This window comes from Engraulis encrasicolus, chromosome 2 (assembly GCF_034702125.1).
Source record: "Engraulis encrasicolus isolate BLACKSEA-1 chromosome 2, IST_EnEncr_1.0, whole genome shotgun sequence".
Taxonomy (NCBI): Eukaryota; Metazoa; Chordata; class Actinopteri; order Clupeiformes; family Engraulidae; genus Engraulis; species Engraulis encrasicolus.
This window is the reverse complement of record NC_085858.1, coordinates 52,231,240-52,255,927: the sequence shown is the minus strand read 5'-3', so window position 1 is coordinate 52,255,927 and position 24,688 is coordinate 52,231,240. Positions and strand designations below refer to the sequence as shown.

General features: G+C 46.0%; 1 protein-coding gene across 1 annotated transcript in view; it reads left to right on the top strand.

Moving 5' to 3' along the window:
- Positions 1 to 24,688, top strand: part of cpt1a2b (carnitine palmitoyltransferase 1A2b) — a 59,087-nt gene that overhangs the window by 18,319 nt on the left and 16,080 nt on the right. The window contains exons 10-13 of the mRNA XM_063191013.1: positions 765 to 960; positions 18,623 to 18,811; positions 20,620 to 20,725; positions 23,400 to 23,516. Coding sequence (XP_063047083.1) covers positions 765 to 960; positions 18,623 to 18,811; positions 20,620 to 20,725; positions 23,400 to 23,516 — 608 coding nt within the window. The remainder of the gene's footprint in view (positions 1 to 764; positions 961 to 18,622; positions 18,812 to 20,619; positions 20,726 to 23,399; positions 23,517 to 24,688) is intronic.

The window sequence follows — 24,688 nt, the reverse complement described above, 5'->3', positions numbered from 1 at the left end:
TGTGACACAGGGAGGTAATTCCAATATCACCTGTACATAAAATTCTCTAGTTTTTTATGTTGAAATGTACAATAGTGGATCCAACACTTTGATAACACTTTATTTACATCTATTAGCACTAATACATACAATGTGCCTGTATAAATAACTTGTAAGACATGTACTTAGCAAAATTAAATATTTGTATGGCATGTCTTCGCAAATGTCTTGTTCATGCACAATAAGGGATTTATTACCAATTTAGCATTAGTAACGACCTAGTAGGCCTTAGCTTTTGCTTAGTACATGCCTTACAATCTGCCTATGTAGGCATTAACATTGTATGTATTAGTGCTAAATAATAGATGTAACACTAAAATAGTGTTACCAAAACTTTTTGTAGCTCTTCTATTTATCCACTAGAGGGTGCTCATAGAACATTAATGCCAAGTGAATGCACAGAGGTGTTGTCAATGGGTGTACTTGATTTAACCCCAATCTATTTTACCGCTTCAGTTATGCAATATCTTAGTATCTGCAAAACACAAAACAGCAGTGCATTAATGAAAATACTTACGCATTTGCTTTTCAATTTAAACAAAAAATTTAACTCGTCCATGCATGTCGGTGGTGTCTGGCCTTAAGTACATGCTACAGCACAGGCAGAACAAACCACGAAAAATGAACCAACCCAAACAATGAACCAAAAGAATGACTTAAAACAAAACAAATGTTTTATTTGAAATCTTTATCCTCCGTGTTCTCCTCCTTTGTCCCTGCTCCAGATGTGCTGCAGCACTGGCAGGACAGTGAGTTTGTGGCGGTGTACAACAGGGGGCGCTTCTTCAGGCTGTGGGTGTATCGCGCTGGCCGCCTGCTCTCCCCAAGGGAGATCCAGTTCCAGATCCAGCGCATCCTGGACGACCCCTCGACACCCCTCCCTGGGGAGGAGAAACTCGGGGCACTGACCGCAGGAGACCGGTGAGTGATACAAGTCAACACAACACAACCCCCTATAGTGTATTTCCCTATAGTGTATTTCTCTCGCTCGGTCGCTCTCTCTCGCTCGGTCGCTCTCTCTCTCTCTCTCTCTCAGTCGCTCTCTCTCTCTCTCCCCCTCTCCCTTTCTATCCCATCCATCCCTAGGTGCTTATTTGTGTGCTTTCTCATTGGACTTCGCGGCCTCTCACTCTTCCTCCCACTTTTCCTCACTCTTTCTCTTTTTCTTGCTTTCCACCATCTATCATGTGTCTGTCTCTGTCTCTCTCTCTGTCTCTCTCTCTCTGTCTCTCTCTTTCCTCGCTGCCTTGTGTCATCTCTCTCTTTATCTCCCTCTGTCTTAAAACACCAGTATTATTTTTTGCCTTATCGAAGTCTGACATACTGAACAACAACACCCCCACTGACGTCAGCTGCCGTCTCTCTTTCCTCGCTGCCTTGCGTCATCTCTCTCTTAATCTCCCTCTGTCTTAAAACACCAGTATTATTTTTTGCCTTATCGAATTCTGACATACTGAACAAAAACACCCCACACACACGTCCTGAGTCCTGACAGCTGCCCTGCTTGCTCTGCTCCCTGAGGAAAGGGAAGGTCTTGTTTTGTACAGACAGAGTCCCATTTCACCTCTTCCCAAGACACTGGCTGGGGGATATGCCAAGAGCATGGCTAAGTCGACCAAAAGAAAGGGGTAAACGTACAGGGGTTAGACAAAATCATGGAAACACCTGTCATTTTAGAGTGGGAAGTTTCATGGCTCAAGTGGACAAGCCTGTTAGCCAATCTTCATTAATTGCACATTACACCAGTAAGGTGAAGTGTGAAGATTTAATTAGCAGGGTAAGAGCATAGTTTTGCTCAAAATTTTGCAAAGCACACAACGTTAAGGGTGACATATCAGAGTTCAAAAAGGAGAAATTCTTGGTGTGCATGTAACTGTTGCATCTTTTGACCTAGACAGCAAGTCTTTGTTATGTATCAAGAGCCACAGTATCCAAGGTAATATCTGCATACCACCAAGAAGGATGAACCACATCCAGCAGGATTAACTGTGGACGCAAGAGGTAGCTTCCCACTGTAAAATGACAGGTGTTTCCATTATTTTGTCCAACCCCTGTATTTGTAGCCCACATGCATCATTTAGGTTACAAAAGTAAGCTCTTCTATCTTTTTTACCATTACCTCAAGGTTAACTAAAAGGTGAAGTATGCAATATTTTTAGTACTTTATTTCCAGAATGTATGCCTCTCATTCAATATTGTATGCCTCTCATTCAATATTGTTACCTTTTTCACTTTCCACCACCATCAAATTTGAAGTAGTCATTATGAAAGGGTGGTTCTCTCCTGCACTACTTCTCTACCCTCAGGTTGTTAACGCTGGGTCACCGTCCTGACATCTAGGTGGCAGCACCAGAGTACAAGATACAAGGATACAAGGATACAAGGATATTTATTTGTCATGTACATAGAGACACTTTAGTGTCACTTGTAATGAAATGCGTGGCCGTTGCAAAACAAGTGTGCAGAAGAAGGGTGAAGAAGAAATAAAATAGAAATAAAAATAAAAAGTAAAAAGGTGTGTGTGTGTGTGTGTGTGTGTGTGTGTGTGTGTGTGTGTGTGTGTGTTCAATCAAAGTAATTAGGAGGAATTCAGTAAGCAAATGGCATGAGGAAAAAAGCTCTTTCTCAGTCTCTCAGTTCTAGCTCTGTGACAGCACAGTCGCCTTCCAGATCTCAGTTTTTTAAATAGTCCATATCCTGGGTGTGACTGGTCTTTGAGAATGTTACGGGCCCTAGATAGCACTCTCTTTGTGTATAAGTCTTTCACGGTAGGGAGAGGTTGACGAATACAGCGCTCAGCAGAGCGCACTATCCTTTGAAGTTCTTTCTGTTCACGCACTGTGGCGTTTCCGTACCAGGTGATGATGGACCCTGTTAAGTTGATCTCCACTGCTGAGGAGTAGAAGGCTTTTAGGATGGGTGTGGAAACTTTGAACTTTTTCAATAGGCGCAGAAAGTACAGTCTCTGCCTGGATTTCTTAATGATGTTGTGTGTGTTGTTTGTCCATGTTAAGTCATTTGTGATGTGAACACCAAGGTATTTAAAGCACTCTACCCTCTCAAATGGTTGTTTGCAGATGGAAAGTGGAGTGTAGTTCCCCTTCTTTTTCCGAAAGTCCACCACCATTTCCTTAGTCTTGCTTACGTTTAGTGCCAGGTTGTTGTGCTGGCACCATTGTGAGATGTTAGAAACTTCATTTATATATGCCTGTTCATCGTAATTTTTGATCAGTCCCACCACTTCAGTGTCATCAGCAAACTTGATGATGGAATTCTGACTGCTGCTGGCTCTGCAGTCATGGGTGTAAATGTTGTAGAGTAGGGAGCTTAACACACAACCTTGAGGTGATCCAGTGCTGATGGTGAGGGGTTTTAGATGTTGTGCCACCCACTCTAACAACCTGCGTGCGGGCTTGTGAGAAAGTTTTAACACCCAGTTGCATAGAGGTAAGTCTAGCCCCAGTGACTTCATCTTCCTGACAAGAGTGAGGGGAATTATGGTGTTGAATGCTGAACTATAATCAATGAACAGCATTCTCACATAATTACCCTTTCCTCTGTCTAGATGTGATAGTGTGGTATGCAACAAATTTGAGATGGCATCGTCCCTTGACCTGTTCTCTCTATAGGCAAACTGGAGAGGATCAAATGAGCTAGGCAGGGAGGTACATATGAAGGACTTCACTAGCTCCTCAAAACACTTCCATCACCATTGATGTCAGAGCCACTGGACGGTAGTCATTGAGGCATGTTGGACTTTTGCCTTTTGGAACTGGCACAATTATGGATTGCTTAAAGCAAGATGGAACTACTCCTGTGGCTAAAGAGGCATTGAATATTTGTGTAAACACAGGGCCTAACTGATAGGCACAAGATTTTTAAAGTCTGCTAGATATGCCATCAGGTCCTGCAGCTTTCCTGCATTTAGCTCTTTTAAAAACGTTTATGACATCTTCAGACACAAATAAAGTATTACCTTCAAATGAGTCTGTTTGTGATGGTATAGAGTCTTGGGTGTCAAAACGCGCATAGAAGGCGTTTAGCTCATCTGCGAGATTGTCACTCACGCTGGTATTGGAGGGGGGCTTGCTTGAAAACCCTGTGATATTTCTCAGGCCACTCCACACACGAGCTGGGTCTCCTTCGTTGAAGTCGGATTCCAGTTTGTCCCTGTAGCGTCTTTTGCACTCTGATGGTTTTCCTAAGATTGTATGCGGCGGTTTTGTAGCTCGTCATGTCCCCTGAGGCGTCCCCCTTCATTGAAGGCATGTGTGCGCAATGACAACGCGTTACGCACTTCACGATCCACCCATGGTTTTTGGGTTTGGGAAGACCTTAATTGTCACCGTCGGAATGATGTTGTCCGTCAGTAGGTTGATGTAGCTGATCACAACTTCAGTGAATCGTATGATGTTGTCCGTTGACGAGCGAAACATCTCCCAGTCGGCGTCGCTAAGTGCGTCCTGCAACGTGGCCACAGAATGGTCTGACCAGCGTTTTACCCTCGCGTGTCACTGGGGGGTCTCTTTTATTCCTCTGAAGGTATTTAGGGACGAGAAACACAGCAGCATGGTCGGACTTCCCAAAGGCTGGTAGTGGTGTTGCTTTGTAACTGTCCTTGAACTGGGTGTAACAGTGATCAAGCGTACTGTTGCCGCGGGTAGGGAAGTTTACATGCTGGGAAAACTCGGGCATTACGCGGTTTAATTTTTGCCCTGTTAAAGTCTCCGGCTATAATCTGGGCAGCCTCAGGGTATTGTTGTTGTTTTCTATTTAAGACGTCCTGGAGCTCAAGCACTGCGCTGTCTGGGTTGGCATGTGGAGGGATGTATACTGATGTAAAGATGATAACTGGAAACTCACGGGGCAGGTAGAATGGTCGGCACTTTACTGTGAGGTGTTCCAGTTGCGGCGAGCAGCCATGGGACAGAATGGTAACATTTCTAGGGTCACACCACTTGTTGTTGGTCATGATGCAGACGCCTCCTCCTTTAGATTTGCCAGAGTCCTCTGTTCTGTCAGACCGCAAGACAGAGAAAAAATCTGCTGGAGTGATGGAGCAGTCCGGAACGACGGGGGTGAGCCAAGTTTCTGTGAAGCATAGGATGTTGCAGTCGCGCACGTCTCTCTGGAAGCGTATCCTCGCTCTGAGCTCGTCCATCTTATTTTCGAGAGATTGAACATTTGCGAAAAGGATGCTGGGCAGAGGAGGCCTGTGTGCCCTGCCTCTCAGTCTTCTCCGTGCGCCAGCCTTTTTGCCTCTTTTCCTGCGTTTCCTCCTTTTGCGCGTCGGAGGTGCGTCCTCATCTCCATGGAAACCTGGTGCGCTGCGAAGTATCTCCGTAGGCCAGGAAGGTTCGGGTGTTAAAACTCTTTGAAATGAATGAATATAATGATATCCGATATCCCGTAGAGTGCTACTGTCATAAGTATATACAGCATTACTGATTTGAAAAAAATAAGACATAATTGCGAAATAAAAAAGTAAATATTTGCACACGTTAAGCGGAGCGGCCAAGGAGTAGAGTAGAGTAGAGTAGAGTATCATTTTTTAATTCCAAAGGGAAATTAAGGTGTCAAGTAGTATACATAAATACAGAGGACATTACACACAAGACATTACACACACCATTCCTCATATATTAACCATATATAGCTCACTCTTGCATACATTCAGCCCAAGGCAGATCTCACTTCCTCTCTCTCTCTCTCTCTCTCTCTCTCTCTCTCTCTCTCTCTCTCTCTCTCTCTCTCTCTCTCTCTCTCTCTCTCTCTGACACACACGCACACACACAGGCGCACACACACACTTTGGCTTCTTCTGTGTTATATAAGCACCTTTTCTTCCACAACTAAGCAGTCCTAGTTACCTGGCATACCTTAAAACTTTCCCACTCATGTCTTTTTTTATCAAACTGTTTAAGACATCGAAATGCATGTTTGTATAATTTGTGCTGTACAGTAGTTATGTATTTATTGATTTATATTATTATTTATTATTATTATGATTATTATTATTATTATTATTATTATTACTATCATTATCATTGTTATTAATATTACAAATAATAATGATGATGATATTTATAGTCCGCAGACGGGGATTGTTTACAAACAAGAAACCCATGTATAGCGATCTAGAACACTTCTAGGCAATTACATATTGTCTGAAAGCCGAAAGCCCAACTGGGAAACTCCAACTCCCATTGTCATTGTGACATAGCACTCCTCAGCACACAAGTGTTCACTGCACACAAGGAAATTGCACCTATGCCTCACCTGTGCAAGGGGGCAGCCCCCAATGGCGCCCCAAGGCAGCAGTGCAGCGTGACGGTACCATGCTCAGGGTACCTCAGTCATGGAGGAGGATGGGGGAGAGCACTGGTTAGTTACTCCCCCCACCAACCTGGCAGGTCCGGAGTCGAACGGCAGCCTTTGGGCTACAAGTCTGACTCCCTAACCGCTTACCCATGACTGCTCCTTGTGCTTGATCCGGGCAGCCACCGGTAACTAGTGCAACTCAATAAATAGAGGAGTGACATGGGTACTTTTGGGTTGAGTGGACCATCTGCAGTGGTTTTATTGCACAAGCAGGTTGAGCTGCCGGGCAAGACATGCCCATAGCCTGAAGCAGGAGTTGTGATGTGTGTGGAATCAGGTAGAGTCTGATTTTCAGTTTGTTTAACAGCACATATAGGTAGGACCGGGACCATGTTGACAGGTCGGTGAAGCAGGCTGAGATGCGTGCAGAAACCGTGGAGTCATCTAGCTGGAACGACAGGTTCATCTGGGTGTCATCAGCGTAGAGTAGAGTAACTTTATTGAACCCCAGGGGGAAATGAAGGTGACAAGTAGCTTACATAAATACACATAATGCCCTCATGGATATTTCAAGACACATGTAACACAGGTGGACTGGGAGGCAAAAAATAAAGACGACAGAAAAAATAAAAAGACAATTGTGCAAAAACATATATTCTGTGAGTTGGGGTAGACAAATGGCAGTCATGGGTAAGCGGTTTGTAGCCCAAAGGTTGCCGTTCGACTCCGGACCCACCAGGTTGGTGGGGGAAGTAATTAACCAGTGCTCTCCCCCATCCTCCTCCATGACTGAGGTACCCTGAGCATGGTACCATCCCGCCACACTGCCCCCTTGCACGGGTGAGGCATAAAAAGCAATTTCGTTGTGTGCAGTGGAGTGCTGTGTGCTGTGGAGACACTTGTATGCTGTGGAGTGCTGTGTCACAATGACAATGGGAGTTTGAGTTTCCCAGGTGGGCTTTCATACTTTCTTTTTTCAAATGTGCAAAATCATACTCTTGAGGTAGACAAGATTAACATGACCAGAAATGAGTGTTGACGGATACATCTATGATCTAGTATTATGATGTAGAAGTTAGAGTAAAGAGCGGGTTATACTTCCTGGCAGTGCCACGGAGTGAGCTTGTTGCAGCCATGATGCAGTTAATTTTGATTTATGCCGTTTTGAAGCACGGTCTGCGCGATGTCATTCCACGCTCAAACTAAGAGTAACCTAGACGTGTTGGTTGTTTTTTTTAGCTTCACAGACTCAAAGACAATGAAAATGAAACATTATATCTTTATGTCACATGCATTTTTGATCGCACTGGCAGCCACCGCGGTAGTTTGGAACAAAGAAGTGGCTCATTTGTCAAGGATAGGTCGCACGAAGCGGAATGTTTCCTCGACCTCAGACACACTGTTCAACTGTCCAAATAACTTCAGCGTTGTAACTTGCAAGCGCACGTGTTGTCTTTAAATAAATGAAACGACAAAGCACGGGCGACTTATTTAATCAAGAGCTCACAGTCCGTAGACCGATGAAGGTTAGAGCAAGGAAGTAGCTTGTTCTCGAGTCGAGGACAGAGCAGGCTGGTCGAGAGGACCAATCAGAGACCTATTTTCTCTCCTTCCCGCCCTTCACTCCGTCGCTGTCTGCATCACTCCCTGCGTCGAGACACAATTTTGGGGAGGTGCCCCAGAGTACCTGCGTGATGGGGGTGGCGGGGGGGGGGATTCACTCCGTTAACTGCGCGGCTCACTGCATCACGACGCAGAGACGCTGGTCTCGAGGCATAAACCACCCTTAATAAGACAGAAATAGTATTCAAAGATGAACATGGATCCTGGTAAGGTGTATGAAGACATGGCCAAATGATCATAAAGCAGGCCGTGTACAGCAGTACATAGCAGTGATGGCAGAACCCATGGCAGGGAGTTGTTTTACATTGCGAACAGAAGGGGCCCCACCAGGGATAGTACCAGAGCTAGTATGGTGTGGACCTCTCCCTTTGGAAGGGAAGCAGCCAGACCTCTCCCTTCGGAAAGGGAAGCAGCCAGACTTGGTAATCAGACTAAACCAGCGCATGGAAAACTGGCCGTGTGTGTGTGTGTGTGTGTGTGTGTGTGTGTGTGTGTGTGTGTGTGTGTGTGTGTCTGTGTCTGTGTCTGTGTCTGTGTCTGTGTCTGTGTCTGTGTCTGTGTCTGTGTCTGTGTCTGTGTGTCTGTGTGTCTGTGTGTGTGTAAAGATATTTCCCAGGCTTTTTATGGCTTTGTTATGTGTGACTGGATAGTTAGAGAGGGACAGGAAAGGAGCGGGGAGAGGGAGGCGGGGAAGGTTTGACCCGAGCCTTAATCAAACTCGAGTCGCTGGCGTAGTAACCCAGTGTCCTACCGTTCGGCCACGGCAGGGCTTCTGTCTGTTTGTCTGTCTGTCTCACTTTCTCTTTCTCTCTCTCTCTCTGGTGCGCATGCGCTCTCGCTCTCGCTCGCTCGCTCTCTTACTCTCTCTATCTTATCTGCTTCAACCTCAGGGTGGTAACAGAACACTAAGTCCCTGTGTTGTTGCTTCTTAATGATCTTCCATGACTGTATGATGTATTGCTGCAAATTGTGTGCAACCTTTGGCCTATAGTGTTATCCATCACATTGGTTTTGTTGTCTATCATTTTGCCATTTAACCATGAATGTCTAATGAAGACAAAGAAAAATGGTTGCAAGAGTTTTAGTAAACCTAAGGCTTTTTCCTGAGCTTCCACATAAGAAAATCCAATTCTCAGTATCTGTCTGTCTGGTGGGAATATTTTTATTAGGACTAGACATAAACAAGGAGTTTCCACACTGTGCAAATGACTGAATGTTGTCGGTTAGCTGTAAGTTAATCTTTTGCTAACGTTGATTTAAAAGGAAATCATTTGTCCTTTTACTCATTACTTCAAGTGAAGTGTCTTGGCATTTTGCCTGCTGAAAAAGCAAGTCAGTGGCTCTGGATAAGAAGGAGAGACAACACCTGGGCTCCAAGATGAGATGACACAAGGAGTGTGCAGTCTAGAAGGGGGTATGGTAGAGGGGGGCACACCTGGGACGCCAGGTGTTGCTGTTGAACCCCCCTCAGGTGTCGTGGGCCCATCAACGAAACACCATAGATGAGGGGGGGTGCCCACCTGACGACCCCAATGACACCCTTACCCCCTCCTACCCACCCTGTGATGACTATCATCCCCACCCACCTTTTTAAGGTAAACAAGGACTGTAACACCTAGTCCCAGGTATGCGGTCAGGCACAAGCCTGGCTCAGGGAGGAGGACGTCCCTGCCATGCAGAGCCCAAGGCACTTAAGGAAAATAACATCACGTCCTGTGTTTTTTAAAACTGAGACTCTGGTTTAACCAGTGACTACTGAGAAAGGTCAGTTGGCAACTAGGGGAAGACCTTGTGACAGCCTGGAAAGACAGCGGACAGGAGGGAAAGACCCCACCGGGCCCGCCACAGGCTAGCTCCCTGTGGTGGGAGGGCTGCGGCACTGTCGTGCACGTATCCCACCCAACCATGGCTACGAAAAGTCAAAAGAAGAAAATACCCCTAGAATCAGCGAGAGCGGGGGCGGAAGATGATTCAATGGCAGACAACACGGCAACAGACCCCGGAACGAATTTGACAACGAGTACTTTACCTGAGAATATAACACCGGCTCCAGGAAAATCGCTCCAGAGGTGCGTGTGTGGATGGGCAAAGGTTACATCTGCTGCAGGCCTGAAGATACATCAAGGCAAGAAAAGGTGCTTGAAGGAAGTGGAACAGGGATCCCGCATCGACCACTACTTCCTAAGAAGCAAGTCGAGTCAGTCGAGCGAAGTTCAGCGGCAGGACGAAAACCACAGTCCGCAGAACATCGACCCCCCAGTCCTAGAGGAGGAGGAATCAAGCACAGCAGAGTACCATGAGCCTAATCCACAGCATCACGCAAGAGAGACCAAGACCCAGGAGCGTAAGCCACCCATCAACTGGCCGAAATCCTGTGAGAAAAATGTGTGGGAAACAGTCAACACAGACATCATCCTGCAGGTGGAGCAGCTCCGTGGAGATGCAACAAAGAAATTGGAGAGGCTGGGGGAGCTCATCTACAGCTACGGAGCAGAGCGCTTCGGTGTTTTGGAGAAAAAGAGGAGCATACCATCCATCCCCACGCAGTCAAGGAGGCAGCAGGAAATAACGCGACTGGTCAAGGAAAGAAGGCAGCTGAAGAAACAGTGGAGGAAAGCCACGGAAGAGGAGAAGGAGGGCATAAATGTGCTGCAGGCAGAAATAAAGAACCGACTGTCTGCACTGAGGAGAGCGGAAAACCTGAGAAAGAGGCGCAGAAAGAAGGAATGGGCAAGAACAAAGTTCTTCAAAGACCCTTTCAAGTTTGTGAAGGGGCTGTTCGCGCAAGAGAAAAGTGGAAATCTCCAGGCAGCAAAGGAAGACCTCGAAGCCCATCTGTCACAAACATACTCGGACTGCCGCCGACATGAACAGGTGACGCTTCCACACGACATGCCACCTTTACCTCCTCCAAAACATCAGCTAGACGTCAGCCCTCCCAAGTGGAGTGAGGTCCAAAGAGTTGTACGTCGAGCAAGAGCATCCTCCTCCCCTGGTCTAAACGGAGTGCCCTACAAGCTGTATAAGTATGCTCCGGACGTCCTGCGTTTCCTTTGGCGACTCATGAGGGTGATATGGCTGAAGCAAACAATACCAACAGCATGGCGGAGGGCAGGGAGCATCTTGATCCCAAAGGAAAAAGACTCTACTGATATCAGCCAGTTTCGCCAAATCAGTCTCCTGAACGTAGAGGGTAAAATCTTCTTCAGTATAGTGGCTCGCAGGTTGACCACCTACCTGGAAACGAACCACTATATTGACACGTCAGTGCAGAAAGCAGGGATGCCAGGTTTTCCTGGTTGCGTGGAGCACCTGAGCATGATATGGCACCAAGTCCAGGCCGCAAAGAGGGAGGGGAGAGACCTCCATGTCGTTTTCCTGGACCTGGCCAATGCTTTTGGCTCAGTCCCACACAATGCCTTATGGACTGCATTCAGCTACTTCAACGTTCCCAATGCTATCACTGCTCTCGTCAGAGCCTACTTCGCAGATGTGCAGATATGCCTGTCAACAGCGGAGTACACCACAGCTTGGCAACAACTGGAGGTGGGCATCATGGCAGGATGCACCATCTCCCCGCTAGCCTTCACCATGACCATGGAGGTCATCATCCGTGCATCTCGGTGGGTGGTGGGAGGAGAGCAGCTAAAACCAGGCCTTCGACTACCTCCCATTAGAGCATACATGGATGATATGACCACCCTCACTTCAACCATCCCATGCACAAGACGACTGCTCAGGAAGCTGGAAGATAACATCGAGTGGGCCCGGATGAAGTTTAAGCCGAGCAAGTCCAGGAGCCTGTCGATTGTGAAGGGGAAGGTTGCGGAACAACGCTTCTACATCGGTGAGGAGCCCATACCAACTGTGGTAGAAAAGCCAATCAAGAGCCTCGGGCGTTGGTACGATGCAAACCTCAAGGACACGGGCCAGGTGGAACAACTCAGACAGGATGCCTCCAGCGGTCTTCAGAACATCGATAAGACAATGCTCCCTGGCAGGCTGAAACTTTGGTGCCTTCAATTTGGTCTCATACCTCGGCTGATGTGGCCTCTGACCATCTATGAGGTGCCGATGTCAAAGGTTGACAAGCTCGAGAGGTTGGTCAGCTCCTTTGCCAGGAAATGGCTAGGTCTTCCCAAGTGCATTACCAACATAGCACTCTATGGGAAAGGGATCTTGGAGCTACCGCTGTCCAGTCTCACAGAGGAGTACAAGAGCAGCAAAGTCAGGCTGGAGATGATGCTGACTGAGTCCCGAGACCCCTGCATAGCCGGAAACGCTCCCACCCTTGCAACTGGGAGGAAGTGGACTCCAGCAGCAGCAACACACCAGGCCAAATCGTCCCTTAAACACAGAGACATTGTTGGCCATGTGCAAAGGGGAAGAGGAGGCCTTGGTCTCGGGGAGAGCAAACCTGCCTGGTGCAAGGCATCGCCATTACAGCGACGGGGGCTTGTGGTCGAGGAGATCCGCAGAGAAGAGCAGGCTGCAAGGTGCGCGAGGGCCATCTCACAGGGAAAGCAAGGACGTTGGATGTGTTGGGAAGATGTTGAGAAGCGAAAACTCTCTTGGAAGGAGATATGGGACATGGAAGCTTCCCGAACCAGCTTCCTCCTTCGAGCCACGTACGACGTCCTACCATCACCAGCAAACCTCAGCCAGTGGTACGGAGAGGATCCTACCTGCCACCTCTGTTCATCTCCTGCAAACCTGAAGCACATCATGGTCGGCTGCAAAACAAGCCTTGCACAGGGTCGTTACACCTGGCGGCACAATCAGGTTCTGAGGTGCCTGGCAGCTTCCCTGGAGAGTAGACGAATGTTCGTCAATTCCCTGCCTCCACTTTCCTCCCATCCTCCACCTACTGGGCAATTTGTCCGTGAAGGGGAGAAGCAACCAAGGATCCGCCCACCAAAAACAGAGCCCGGACAACTGGCAGCAGCACGAGACTGGAGACTCCTGGTAGACCTGGAGCAGAGGCTATGCTTCCCAGCGGAGATTGCCATGACCAACCTCAGGCCAGACCTTGTGCTGTGGTCCCCTTCAGTTCGAAGAGTCTACATCGTAGAGCTCACAGTGCCCTGGGAGGACAACCTTGGTGAGGCCTTCGAGCGGAAGAAGCTGCGGTATGCTGAGCTGGCAGCGGATGCTGAACAACAGGGCTGGAAGGCCATAGTTCTCCCTGTAGAGGTAGGCTGCAGAGGTTTTGTGGGCAGATCGGTGACCAGTCTCCTCAAGGACATGGGGATCAGAGGCCAAGCCCAACGCCAATCCATCAAAGCCCTGGCCAGGGCTGCTGAAAAAGCAAGTCAGTGGCTCTGGATAAGAAGGAGAGACAACACCTGGGCTCCAAGATGAGATGACACAAGGAGTGTGCAGTCTAGAAGGGGGTATGGTAGAGGGGGGCACACCTGGGACGCCAGGTGTTGCTGTTGAACCCCCCTCAGGTGTCGTGGGCCCATCAACGAAACACCATAGATGAGGGGGGGTGCCCACCTGACGACCCCAATGACACCCTTACCCCCTCCTACCCACCCTGTGATGACTATCATCCCCACCCACCTTTTTAAGGTAAACAAGGACTGTAACACCTAGTCCCAGGTATGCGGTCAGGCACAAGCCTGGCTCAGGGAGGAGGACGTCCCTGCCATGCAGAGCCCAAGGCACTTAAGGAAAAATAACATCACGTCCTGTGTTTTTAAAACCCTGAATCCACAGGCCTGTGGCCAAGCTACTGTATCTCAACTTGGGAGAACAATTGAGATGGATTAAAGGACACATTTTCCCGCCATAGGAAACATGCAAGAGAGATATGAGATAAACCACAAACTTTGTCTGATCTAGTCTCTTATTAAAAAATGATCTGGATTTCTTTTTATTTCAATTTAATACAGTCCCATGGTCTATTAAGGTCGGAATTGAAACGGTATGAGTATGAAGTTAGGGGTCTGTTCTAGTCTCCAACTCATTAGAAAATACCAGAACCTTTATACAGAGCTTACAAATGAGGAAATAAACATACTACAAAATAAATGTGTGAGGGAATATACAGTAGATAAAGTAAAGAATGTTGGTAATAACTGTGACATCCTTCCTTGTCCTTCAGGGTCAAGAGAATTAACATAGTGTAGCAGAATTGCCATTAGTCAAGGTGTTGCGTGGTTAGTTGGAGACATGACTATCATCATTGGAAAGGCTATACTGTATATATGGCTTGCTACTTCATAGGAAATATGATGTGAAATCCCCTACAAGTATATATATTTTTTTACTTCTGAAATTTCATTTTGCAATAATAGTTAGTGACTTTTAATAAAATGATTAGAACCTTATTATGATTGGCAAGTTTACTTATCCAAAATGACTGTCGGATGAAATGTGAACAGCTGAGGAGAAGCATTTAAATGATTTCTACATTCTTCTTGAAAATGAAGTTCATCAAGAAGTTTAGCATTACTTTAATCTCACAACGTTTCTTCTTAGCAAGAAGAACATTACTTCTTTTATATTTTTCATTGTTTTTCATCTAATTGTTTCTATCAGGAAAGAGTTCCATGTTTTGAACTCATTATCTCATTTCTGGTTTAGTATTTTCATCTTCACAGCAGAAATTGTCAAGTCAACAGTATCAAGAAATTTGATTAAAAACATCTAGTTGCATGCAGTGACTCTTCACCGCACTGTTGGTTAGTGGGTTCATCCATTGGTTTGTTGGAAGCTGTTTTGGTTTCATCACGTGGGCTTGCACGTGATGTGGGTCAATAAGAACAGGTTTTTTACAGTCTGGATTTCATACTGGTGGATGCCATATCTCCCCAGTCGTGATACAAGAGCTGACTTGATGTTGGTTTGTTTTAAAGATTCAAGATTATTTTTATTGCCCCGCCCCCCCTCCCCCCAAAACAAAACAAAAAACAAACAAAAAAAAACAAATACAGACAAAGTGCCATCCATAGAGATGCAGTAAGTGCATACTTAAAGTGCATATCTAGTACAGCCTCCTACAGACATGCGTGGCATTACAAGAATGGTAGTTGTTAGTGATCTGAGTTCAATAGGTTCACAGACACAGGAGCAAATTGTTATTGTACTGTATTGTGTTTCATCTTCTAAGAAGAACACATGACAACATGATGTTTGTTTGTACAATTGTGTTGCCCTCTTCTAAGAATGAGATTCAGCCAGCTACAGTTTCCTCCGTTCAAAGGGTCTGTTGGTTAGATGGGTGTTGAGGTGTCATTTCGATTCTTAGAAAGCGGACGCTGACAAGCATGCTGTTGCACTTACACTTCCTTCCTTTGCAGGTCTGGAGAGTGAGCTTGTGGAGAGTGCAGTAGTTATTAGTCACTTGTTTTGTATGTGCCTTGGGTTTGGGGTTGCGTTTGTGTTAAAAACTTTCTTCAGGTTTTTGTAAACGCACACCGTGTGAGGAACGTACGGTGGACAATAGTAGGATAAACTTGATGAAAAGAGCACTCAGAACTTCATGCAGTTACATTTAATAGAACGTTTCGGCTTACGCCTTCATCAGGGTCATCATCAAGATGTTAGTCACTTAAAATTATTTTGAAGCCAATAGCCAATAAACACCTTATTTATAGGCTAACATTTTGAGCTGGTGGCGTAAATAATTCCGTCCGTCAAGGAGGTTTTCTGTCACATTGGTCTGTCTGTCTGTCTGCAGGATAACTCAAAAAGTTATGAACAGATTTAGATGAAACTGGAAATTACAAAAGGAACAAGTGATTTAAATTTTAATCAAGTGATTAAATTCATGATCCGGATCCGGATGGTCATGGAGGAGGATGGGGGGGAGAGCACTGGTTAATTACTCCCCCCACCAACCTGATGGGTCGGGAGTTGAACCGGCAACCCTTGGGTTGCAAGTCTGATGCCCCAACTGCTTACCCATGACTTACCCCACTTGGTGGAGGTCTACACACCCTGTGGGCATTTCTAGTGAAATAAATGTTGCTGTCAGATGGGGTTCACCACTTTTTTGGTCTTCCGGTTTATAGTGTTTATAGGTCAGCAGCCGTTCTCGTGATCAAAGTGCTTCTGCAAAGGAAACAAGCTGCCTTATCAGTCTTCGTGCCCAGCCACACTGCACCTACTTATAGGTGCACCACAACATCATCTTTGGAAATCTTATTTTGAATGTAAATATTCTCCTGTTCTTCCAGCCATTCCCTGAGTCAGGTGATATTACTGCTTGGTATGGTTCATTGAACTGGATGGTACAAAATATAACTGATTATTTAATGTGAGTGGAGGTGTAAGCATGAGCATATTTCCAAACTTGGTGGACAGTAGTGAAGATCAGTAGGGATAGTGTGACCCTTTTGAATGCACCCAAAACAATGTAAATCGTAGAGAATATGAGGAAGACCTTGACGTACTACCATGCGTGTCTGGTTTTTCTTCTTGCCTCTGTAACGGAGGCTAACTAGCACAGAGTTGGCGTGGAACGTTGGTAAACCTCCCTCCGATAGCCTCATACAGTCTCGTGCCGTTGGGCCGAGAGACTAGTCTCTTAGCCCAGCGGTATCGTACTGTGTCTCCCATTGCCGGACCGTTGTAGTTGACGAGATCGCACGTTCGATCCCCGAGGGGGGTAAACAGGTGCAAGATGACCTCCGTCACACCTCCAGTCTCTCTTCCTCCTTGCTGTTCTGCTTCCTCTGTCTCTCCATATGGGGCCTATACTACAAAGCTGGTTCAGGATAAGTTAAGGTTAAGTTAAGAGGTAAATCATCTAATACTAGAGATGCACCGTATCATGATTTTTAGGATCCTGTCAGATACCGGATCCACTGCTTAAGATCCTGCTGGATCCGGAACCGGATACCGGATCCTACAAAAGGGTTGCAACACATAGCCTACTCGCACACGTGGGCCCTTTTTATTACGTTGGCTCAAACTATTTTTAGACTCATTGGCTTACTGCCACACTGCCTGCAACGGCCGCTTCAGAAGGGCTTTCGCTCCATGCAGTGATTGGGGTTTTGAAAGACTGACTGAAAATCCTAGGCTGCGTAAAAACTAGAGATGCACCAGATCCTGATTTTTAGGATCCTACCCGATACCGGATCCACTGCCTAAGATCCTGCCTGATCCGGACCCTGTGAAAAACCCTATTATCCTGCCGGATCCGGAACCGGATCTTGGATCCGGTGCATCTCTATCTAATTCTAGAGATTTTCTTAAGAAAATGAGGACTCCTGGCTCTTCTATTAGATGATTCACCTCTTACCTTAAGCTTAACTTATCCTGAACCAGCTTTGTAGTATAGGCCCATGATGTCTGACCTTAGACCCTTCAAAACGAATGACGAATCTGAAGTAAAAATCTAAAGTGAAAACAGATGAGACCACCCCCCATAGGATAATGCTTACACAACTTCCATTCTGCAAGGTTGTGTTGCAAAGTTTGCACGGCAGATGTTATGAGTTTGGCACATTCTGAATGTGCAAGGCTTCAAAGTAAAATTGATGGAGTGTTGTACATGGAAGATGCCAGGGTAGTGCTTCAGGTGTGTTGTAGTGTACACTGCATGCACACATACCTGTGCATTTGTATACATTCTAGACAGTGTAATGCAGGAATGGGGAACCTTTTTCATTCGAGGGGCCAAATTCAAATTCATCCGAGGGTGGTATAAGTTTTGAGGTTGTAGCACTGCTGGCTTGTGTGGCTGACTAGTGTGTTATTGTTTGGATGGTAATTACACAAAGAAAGAAAGGAATAGAAAAAGCCTTCGGGCGCAATACATGTGATATGAATGAAGTTGAATCCATTGATGCCGGGTGCTGCATATACTCAGCGTTGACATAGGCGCCTGGAGCTGCATAGGTGCAGCATTCAGGCTCATGACATTTGAGATTTTATATAAAAAATGTGGGTGTGTTAGAGCTAATTGAACTCATTCTAATACATGAGGAGGGTCTTAGCTTTTAAATGCAACTTATTTAATGTTTTTATGTTCTTCACAGGCTGAGATATTTAGGTCTTTATAGACTGAGGGCACTTTTTCCCAAAAAGGGCTTACACATTTAGCAGTCAGTTTTTTGCAAGTAGGTACCTGAGGTTAAAGTCGATTAATGGCTTCTTCTTATAAGTATGCTGCATTCCTCAATGCCCCAAAGTGTGATTGTGGTAAACTGCCCTCAGATGGCATTCTGCATCGTGAGCTGTGTTTGGCTGTTGCGTTTGTGTTTGTTTGCCTGGACTGTCTCTTGTAATGAGCCTGAACTTGTAAACTAGAATTAGGTAGACCGACCCTGCCATGGCCAACCGGTAGGGCACTCTCCTGCCATGCCGCTGACTCGGGTTTAATTCCGGGTCCGGGTCCTTTGCTGACCCCTCCCCATCTCACCTCACCTCACCTCTCACACTGTCCTATCAAATAAAGTCGAAAAAGACCAAAAAAAAAAGAATTAGGTAGACCTTCCTCATGTCTCTCTCTCTCTCTCTCTCTTTCAGCGCCGAAATTTTGTTCACCCTAGCACATATTCCCCGTAACCATTAACACGTTACACAGTATGTCCATCTTCATTGTCTGGACCTCTTGTCTTCATCTGTTGTTTATCTCTCCATGTCCTTCCTTCCTTCCTTCCTTCCTTCCTTCCTTCCTCAGCGTGCCATGGTCCCACATTCGGAAGCAGCACTTCAGCTCGGGGGTCAACAAGCGCTCACTGGACTGCATTGAGAAGGCGGCGTTCTTCGTCACGCTGGACGACCAGGAGGAGGGCATGATGGGAGATGACCCCGAGGGGAACCTGGACCGCTACGCTAAGTCCCTGCTGCACGGGAAGTGCTACGACCGGTAAGTAAGCTACACACACACACACACACACACACACACACACACACACACACACACACACACACACACACACACACACACACACACACACACACACACACACACGTTTATCACGCATGCCTGTCCTTCAACGTCAGAAAATGTACACCCTCCTTCCCCCTCCATCGGGAAGAGGACTTACTTGTGTTTGTGAATCAGGGCAGGGGTTTCCAGTGTTCTCCTGTGTTTTCCAGTCTGCAAATTGTTCAGGGAATTTCACTAAAGGGCGTTCCAGACAGGGAGAGTCTGGGAGTCAGGGAATGCTGGGTATCAAAGTGAAAGTGAAAGTCCCGTTGTCATTTTTCTTTGGTATATTTTAAGGGCTTTTGTGGACCGTAACATGGGAAACATGAGAAGCAAGTGGGAGATAATCATCATCATCAACTTTTATTCCTCAGGTCAGATTTCAAGAAAACATACAAGCACACATAGGCTACGTTTACATGGGACATTTAATTCCGAATTAACTCACTTAAATTCTGAATAAAGCTTAATTCCGCTTTGAAAGCGTCATGTAAACACCTCACCATTAGGAATTAAATGTGAGACCAAAGTAAACTCGACAGCAGTGGAGCAGTTACCTAAAAATCAGGATCTGATGCATCTCTACTTTTTACGTAGCCTAGGCTTTTCAGTCAGTCTTTCACAACCCCAATCGCTGCATGAGTGAAAGCCCTTTGGAAGCGGCCATTGAAGGCAGTGTGCCAGTAAGCCAATGAGTCTTTAAAAAAAGTTTGCGCCAACGTAATAAAAAGGGCTCACGTGTGCGAGTTGGCTATGTGTTTCAACCCTTTCGTAGGATCCGGTATCCGGTTCCGGATCCGGCAGGATCTTAAGCAGTGGATCCGGTATCCAGCAGGATCCTAAAAATCAGGATCCGGTGCATCTCTACTTAGAAGTGGTTGCGTCCAGTGAACCTTTCATGCAAGACGTTCATACATAGACAATGTGTACACCAGCACCCAGTCTTGGGACAGCTTTTGGGGTATTTTGTTGTTGACTGTAAGCAACTAGCCTAGCACGCCATCCTACGTACTTCCGCCAAGACACTTGGCTCCGCACTACGTCTGGTACCTGTCTTCTGTGGAGCGATGTTGACCGGTAGGATTTGCGCCTGTGTTCTGACAAACGGTCCTACATTGTAATTTTGTCCTACGGTAGGATATTCTGTCAGACATGTCTGTTAAACGGCCCTACATCGCCATAGATGGACGTCAGACATGTTTGTTCAACAACTTATAAGTTAAATCCTGATTTTTCCGAAAATGTCCTTCCTGCTTCCTGCAATCGCGTCAGATCAAACAAAGTCCAGACCATGAATACGAAATGGAAATGGTAGTATTATGGGATGGTCAGGACCAGGCGAGTAATCAACATGGTGTAAATATCAAATATGTCTTACAGCTTGTAAAAAGGAGTGTGTTTGTGTGTACTGAATGTGTGTGTGTTTCTAAAGCAAAAGTTGGAAAGAGCCTCACACACACAGCATTGCATGAGGAACAAACACTCTCAAGCACAAATATGTGTTTCACAGTCATGTACCCCCCCTCCCCCCACAGACACATATGGATTCATTCATGTCCACATGTCCATGGTCTCTCTTTCTCTCATGCACTCACTCACTCACTCACTCACTCTCTCTCTCTCTCTCTCTCTCTCTCTCTCTCTCTCTCTCTCTCTCTCTCTCTCTCTCTCTCTCTCTCTCTCTCTCTCTCTCTCTCTCTCTCTCTCTCTCTCTCTCTCTCTCTCTCTCTCTCTCTCTCTCTCAGGTGGTTTGACAAGTCCTTCTCCGTGGTGATCTATAAGAATGGGAAGAATGGCCTGAACGCGGAACACTCCTGGGCAGACGCCCCCACCGTGGCCCATCTATGGGAGGTGTGTGGAGACTCTTTTACTCGCCTACGCACTAACTCTGTTCAACTTCCCCACTTTGGTAGCCCTTTTTATACAGTAACAAGGGTCCACTATTTAGCATAGGTCAGCATTAAGGAATGATTCGTTGCTTGTTTGGAAGTACGCTTTACATCTAATTATCACTTTGCTAATACAATATACAATACAATACAATATCTTTTATTTGTCATTGTGACAAGCACAACGAAATTGTGCATTCCTTGTTGAAGCAAAAATAAATAAAAAATAAGAATAAAAATAAAATTAAAAAATGGAATAAAAAGAATGGTATGTATATAAAAACTATGCTTTTGATGCAAAATTCAGTTCTGTGATGGCCGCTGCATAGAAACTGTTTTTCAGTCTGTTTGTCCTTGTCTTAATGGACCTGAATCTCCTGCCCGATGGCAGCAATTCAAAAAGACTGTGACCTGGGTGGGATGTGTCTCTCAGAATGCACTTGGCCTTTTTTAGGCAGCGGGTGCTGTGTAGGCCCTCCAAAGATGGAAGAGGGCAGCCAATAATGTTCTCTGCAGCCTTTATGACCCCCTGCTGAAAAGAGTCATTGTTGACCACTTACCAACTTAGTTTGTCAAATAACATTGGCGCCACCATGTGAGTTGACCTATTAGTCAGAAAAGTCACAGACTTACATTTAGCATGACTAAGTTTAAAATGTCTGCGTTGGTTCCGGTGATGCTAAAATTAGTCGATGTCTCAATACATTAGTAGTACAGTCATTCTTAGTAATGCGTTACTACTTGGTCGTTGTCCTTATGGTAGCAATGCACTTATGACAGGGGCTCTTGTCTTAATCCATTTTAGCCCAAGGCACCTTCAAAAAAACGCCTGCTGATTGCCTAAGCCCTTTTTGGGAAAAAGTGCCCTCTGCCTATTAAAACCTAAATATCTTGACCTCCGAAGCACATAAAAACATGAAATAAGTTGCATCTAAAAGCTAGGACCCTCATCTCACATTAGCATGTGTTCATTCAGCTCTAACATACCCACATTTTTAATTTAAAAAAAACCTCAAATCTCAAGAGCCTCAATGCAGCATATATGTCGCTCCAGGCGCCAAAGGTCAAACGACATATACACAGCATCAGGCTAAAATGGTTTAAAGCATCAAGGCACTGAGGTGCTGTTTCCACGTAGCAGGATATTTCTTTATGAGGGTAATTTTTTTCTCCTGTTTAGGTGGAAACGCAACATGGGGATAAAAATAAAAACTCTGTTGTAACGGGTGCATTTTAGCGCCCTAACTGGGATATTTTTACAGCAGGATTTTTGATATGTGGGTTTTAAAAATCTGCTTACGTGGAAATGGAATGCCAAAACCAATGTAACCAGCAGGAGAAAATATCCGCATTTAAAAATATCCTGCTACGTGGAAACAGCTCCTGAGTCTGGTTCAAAGCAATGGTAACCATCTCCGTTTGCCTGCTTCTTGCCCTGTTATTATTATTCACTGAACCTGCTGAACTGTATTGGCGTAAATTCTCAGTCAGGCAGATAATCCAATAAGGGAAATCCTCACAGAAAACTCCTCACAGGCGCTTGGTCACTTTTACTTCAAAGCAAGACAAAGCAGGCTTTGATGTGGTCTTTGACGGCTAGCAGATACCAGGTGGCAGATATCACTTTGCAATAAGTATGTTAGCAGCATGCTGATACTGTCAAGATTCTGCACGTCGTCGACACATATTGCAGCTCCAAACAGAAAATGACAACATTTGCTTTCATCTTATCTGTTTGGACCCTCAACAATGAGAGTCTTCACTTCTCAGGCATGTCCCTCTCCATGACCTAGCGGGGTCCTCCCTATGTTCCCCGGGTCCTATGTTCCCCGCAACCGGGGAACTTAGGACCCTTTTTTCAAAAAAGGGTTCTATGTTCCCCGCTGCTTCCAAGTAGACTGTTGCCACATGACAAAGCGCAGGTTGTTGTTTCACCTCTGACAGGTTAAGTTTAGGGATACTTTTGGTCAAGGCACAAATTTACAACTCAGAAACATTGTGTTACTGACAGGTTAGTTTTAGGGATGGTTTTGGGAAGGGCATAATTTGAAAACTTGGAAACATACAATGAGGGGAACATAGAATCCTTTTTTCAAAAAAGGGTCCTAAGTTCCCCGGTCCCATACAAAGACCGGGAACATAGGACCCAGGGAACATAGGACCAGAGGAACATAAGTACGCTCCCGACCCAGCACGTACAACTTGAAGTGTACACGGGTTACTCGCTCTGTTATTTCCACAACCATTCAGCTACTATCCAAAATAAAGACTAGGTATAGAGCACTCCTCTGATTCTGATTCTGTGCCCCCATGTACTGTCCACCTCTGACAGGATGGGATGGAATCAGTGGCGGAACAATTGCACACTGGGCCCTAGGGCAAAACACTGATAGGGCCCCCCACACAGCCTGACAAGGTCACAATAGGGCCCTCACTATCAATACGGGAGGGCCTTGGGCCCAAGGGAAAATGCCCTGCTCGCCCCTAACAGCTTCGCCCCTGGATAGAACTCAAATGCTTTTGATTGTGCTTGTACTTGTACTTTATGGCTGCTGACTTTTTGTATATCCTTTTACTTGCTTTTCATTTGTTGTATTTACTCTACTTTTATCCGTCCTATTTATTGTATCTTTCAGTACACCTTGGCCACAGATGCCTTCCAGCTGGGCTATACCACCGATGGAAACTGCAGGGGGGAGGTGGAACGCTCTCTGCCCCCTCCTCAAAGACTGAGCTGGGAAATTCCAGCAGAGGTATGGAAACGAGTGCTTGCACACACACACACACACACACACACACACACACACACACACACACACACACACACACACACACACACACACACACACACACACACACACACACACACACACACACAGACACACACGTTTCTCCCACACACTTGTACATGCGTATTGTCATTTGTGCATGGCCATATACAGCACTTACACCTTGTAAAAGAGAAATGACCTTTGGTGTGGATAGGAATGCTCCATTGTGGCTTTCCCTCTGGGCTTGTGGGCTGCGGAGTCACGACAGCGCCTCGATCAGAGATGTGTTTGGTGGTGTTGCAGAGCGGCGAGGGCGAGTGAGCTTATGCTCTGCGCTTATGTGGCCCACACACATTAACCATAGCTAGCTTATGACGATCATCACTTATTAGCGGCGCAATGGGGCATTTGACGCCCACACAGGAAAACAAGTCAGAGGACCAAGGCAGTTAGAGATATGCGTGTCACTGAGCCCAGTTGCATGGGCGGAATATTTCCGTTTCCTTTTCAGTTCTGAACAGAATGGTGGCAGTAGGCATTTACTTTGCGCACCAATCATGAAAGCGGTTGCAGAAGGCTACTTTACGCATGGAAACGGAATATTCCGGAGATCGCTGTTATCGAATGCTTACAATATTCCGTTTGAAACCTCGATCCTCCGAGTCTGTACATGCAACTGCGCTCACTGTGGGGCATGTGTCCTGACAGAGAGGCCTGATACTGTCTCCATCTTCCTCTCCATCTCAACAGAGAACACACACACACACACACACACACACACACACACACACACACACACACCAGAGTTACTCAAGCACGCATAACTCACAGACATGCACACAAACACATTCCCCAGATAAATGATGTGTGCTTGAGTTCACTTGCATACCTTTCCGCTGGTGGTGGCATGATGCCCGGACACACACACACACACACACACACACACACACACACACACACACACACACACACACACACACACACACACACACACACACACACACACACACACACACACCTATGTGTTTCTTTGCTTTTTATCTGTGCATGGCCCATATACAGTAATTACAGAAATTACTTTTCCTGACAGGGAGGCCTGTTACTGTCCCTTTCTCTCTCCATCTCAACAGAGAACATACATACAGGCATGCACC